We start from the raw sequence: 3,921 nt of genomic DNA, 5'->3' as shown, positions 1-3,921 counted from the left end.
CATAATGTGTTTTTGTTTTTTTGTATTGTTGTATTATCACTATTTTAGACGGTTGTGTATGTTGTATTCATGATTAAATACAGTAAAATAAGCTAATTCAAAGGTAACAGATCTTTGTTATACATTATAACTTTAATTGATGGATGTTCGTCCCCTGAGCTCTTGACCTGCAGTAACTCTGGGCCCCGGAGCAGTTTAGTTGAATAGCCCTGAACTACAGACTTAAAGTGAAAGATACCATTACTTGTTGCAAAACAAAACAAAACAAAAAAAAAACACACTGCTGAGATGCACAGTTGTTGAGATATTATGCATGTGCAGTAACAGGAAGTGACAACAAAGGAATATCTGCATGTAAACAGAGCATTGCTAGAGCATTGTAATCTTGATTTAACCAGGCAAATCTCATTGCAATCACAGATCTTTTTTTACAAGGGAGGCCTGGGCCTGACGGCAACCTACGTTTTTATATGTGGGAGGAAACCGGAGTACCCGGAGAAAACCCACTTAAGCCTGAAACATACTCACTGTGAACTGCCGACGTCGGCACGGGTTGTCGCAGTTTAATGACGAAAATTACGTCACCGGGCTTCGCAGCGTCGTGTCGACAGCCTCTTTTGGCACAACCCACCGGCAGAACTTTTTGACCCCCCTCCCGTGTCGACAGTAATGTATGATTGATCTGATTGGTGGTGGACGTGTTTGTTTGTGCTGCGCTCGGGGGAAAAAAAAAGAAAAAAGAACGACTCGCTCCCAGACTAGAAAGCAGAGTTTTATAAGCTAGTCAAACCATGAAAAACTAATTGGCTTGTTTGTTTGTGCTGAATGAGCTGCTGCACTCGGTAAAAAAAAAAAATTGGAGAAAAAAACCCAGACTCGCTCCCAGAGCCGACACCAGGAAGTAGAGTTTTATAAAGATAGTCATTCTGTGAAAAACTCATGAATGGAGATTAAACAGACGTTGTGCACGGAGGAATCTGACAGAAAACCTGTGGAGCTTTAACCAGGACAGATGTGGATAAATACGTCGGGCGAGTTACGAATCTGACTTTTCTTTTTTTTCTGCATTATCGGCTGTTGCGGGGGAACTCCATGCAGTGACGTATGTTTCAGGGAGGGGGGGTTTCCCGAACTTGGCGCGGGGTGTTGTAGGGACTATGAAAGGTCTGTGCGAAAACGACTGCCGAACAACCATGTGACCGCGCGTCGACCCGTCGGCGTCGGAGCGAGTATGTTTCAGGCTTTAGYCACGAGGAGAACATAATCACACCACACCGAACAACTTCTTGCTGTGAGGCATCAGTGCTAACCACTAAGTTGTGCTGAGTCAGCATAAATTMGCTAAAACGTTAAAGTGTGATGGAGCCTTTATAATGTTTCTCAATTTACCTATACACACGTTTATATATTTTACTGTCTATGCAACACTTTATGTTCACATTCATACACTGAGAAGCATATCAGAGACAGCAGGGAGCTCATTTTTTTAGTCCATGAACAATCCAGCAAGCAGAGGGGATCAGAACCCTAAATCTCTAATTARAAGGTAACATCTGCCACTCATCCAGAGTCCCCCTCCCCCCGTAAATGTTATGAAGTTGGTTCTGATCTAGCCTTAAAGTACTCTAGTCTGGTGAATCAACTCAAATTTTTGTTACTGGCTTCTTATMGAGTTAATTCTCCTTCTTTTTGCATATTTTTCATTTTGTTTTCGTGCCTAAATTCACCATTCAGCTCAATCTAGAAAAATCCCAATCCGCTCACACTACATTGAACAAACTTGCTTCATCTCATATCGTCAAGTGCTTAAACTAAATATTCAGTAACATCTGAGCTGCTTTCACCCTCTCTCAAACACTCCAAATTACAGCGGGAAGCAAGTTTTACATGTCAGAACATCATAAACATGATCTGGTAATTTAGTGTATTTAAAAAAATCACAACAGATTTCCAACCAGTTTATTATTTGTTAAAGGGATCCACGATTACTTGTAACATTAGACATTATGTGGTAATCATTTATTTTAACTGTAAAACAAATACTGTAAAAATACTGTAGGCTGTTTAGTTTTCATAAATTTTAAAATATATATTGTCACACGGAAGGAGCTATTTTATTAACGCTGCAATGCATACCGGGTAAATAATGACATAGACGTAGATTTTCTGGTGCAAACTCTTATCTATTGTAAAGGTTATTCTTAGACACATCTGACAATCAGCCTTTTTAAATGAAACCAAAGCACCTTGACAGAGAGAAGAATGTAGAAATGACTCATCCTGCAACTGAAAATGTTGTTCACAGTTGCAGTAAATGATCACACAGATCAGGTGATCTGTGGATCAGGATGACTAAGTGTCGTGTGTCCAGGTGGCAGGTGGAAATCATTTGTTGGTATTAAACATTGTATCAATCATTTAAACAACTCAGAGCTATAATCTATTTTATATTAACTCCAACAATGCATAGATCATACCTATTTGTGTCTCTCACCAGTATTTTTTAAATAATACTGTATGTTAAGGATAAATTATGTAAATAAAAAAGAAGTTTTAGTATAAACTAAGGATCACAGGAACTTCTGTAACCCTTTACTTGGACTCCAAAAGTTTTTATCACAACATTGATTTATAATTTGGGTTTACCAGGGCTTAGCTTTCCGCGCGCGATGTTGATGAAAAAAAAAAAACGTTGAACAACATTTTAAACAGTGAAAGCGTAAACATAGGTGTCAAAAAAATTACAAGAAAAACACAGATTCTTTCTACACGGGGCCTTTTCCTACAACCCAAACAGTGGCAAAATATTTTCTTTATATTGTGTTTAGTGAGTGTCCTCTTGTGAAAAAACAAATCTGTCATGAATTTTACTCTATGTAAGTAAAAGGTTTTATATTCAAAAGTACAGGTGATTTACTATCTGTCACCACTCTTTACAGCGGTTCAGCAACAAAGACTACCTCAGGCTGCCCCTCCAGCACGTCAACATCCACAGGTATGTTTGTGTTTGTATGTGGGAAAGTTTGAGGAGTTAATATTTCAGCAAGTCAACTGACCCGTTGACTGTTTTCTCCCRACAGAGGCCTAGCAACACCCATCTGTCTCAACCTTTGCCTGAGCATCAGTCGATGTGTAAGTTTCCCATCTTCAAACTCCTCCCAGGYATTTGCGTCAAATAGCCTGTATGCCACGGACTTCTGTTCTGGCACTTCCCTATTTTTTGGCCATAGACAACACTGTGTTAGCGTAGGKTTTTTTCACTTGMTGGCTGCTGTCCACAGTACAGGATTTGCATGTTACATGTACCAATATTAACAAAGGATATGCAGAAGATGACAAAAGTCCAGCCAAGTGAAAAAATTACTCTAAAGCAGATAAAGCCCATAAAAAAAGGTAAGACGTCCAGAATRAAGCCTTTTTCACTATTCCTTGGCTGCMTGTTGTGTGGAMTTTTCATGTAGAGCAGTGWCACTTYTATTGTTGGAAAGAACAGAGTCTGGACTTTAAATTGATGGGCTACTTGTTTGTTTTGGACCATGRTGRCCTGACGTTGGTGKACTGAAAACAGGGAATGATTTTCAGGCGGAGGTTCTGCTGCTCTCGGTACAGGAGGGGTGGGGCGCTCGGGTTGTGTCMACACTGTAATATACACTCTAACAAGTTTTTACTTTTGCATAAAACAAATGAAAAAGTTGCCTAAAATAATTTCATACTCTGTATAACACACACACACACACACACACACACACATCTACCTTGTGAAGAATCTGATGTTCTTGTCGGAAGCAGCAAAATGGTGAATGCCGAACAGCTGCCTCAGCGTCAGGCTCTCAAACTGTTCCTGTAGCAGGTGGATTTCCTCCCAGATAATATAATTTATCTCCAGCACTAAATCCACAACTGCAGGGTCTGGAATAGCAG

At 39.8% G+C, this 3,921-nt stretch overlaps 1 protein-coding gene across 1 annotated transcript in view; it reads left to right on the top strand.

Annotated features, from left to right (window-relative positions):
- Positions 1–3,921, top strand: part of casp8 (caspase 8, apoptosis-related cysteine peptidase) — a 22,098-nt gene that overhangs the window by 6,300 nt on the left and 11,877 nt on the right. The window contains exons 6-7 of the mRNA XM_014008991.1: positions 2,940–2,995; positions 3,081–3,132. Of these exons, the coding sequence (XP_013864445.1) occupies positions 2,940–2,995; positions 3,081–3,132 (108 nt within the window). The remainder of the gene's footprint in view (positions 1–2,939; positions 2,996–3,080; positions 3,133–3,921) is intronic.

This window comes from Austrofundulus limnaeus, unplaced genomic scaffold (genome assembly GCF_001266775.1).
Source record: "Austrofundulus limnaeus strain Quisiro unplaced genomic scaffold, Austrofundulus_limnaeus-1.0 Scaffold54, whole genome shotgun sequence".
In the NCBI taxonomy this organism is placed as follows: domain Eukaryota; kingdom Metazoa; phylum Chordata; class Actinopteri; order Cyprinodontiformes; family Rivulidae; genus Austrofundulus; species Austrofundulus limnaeus.
The sequence above is the reverse complement of the archived record's forward strand: the minus strand, read 5'-3'. Positions and strand labels throughout refer to the sequence as shown.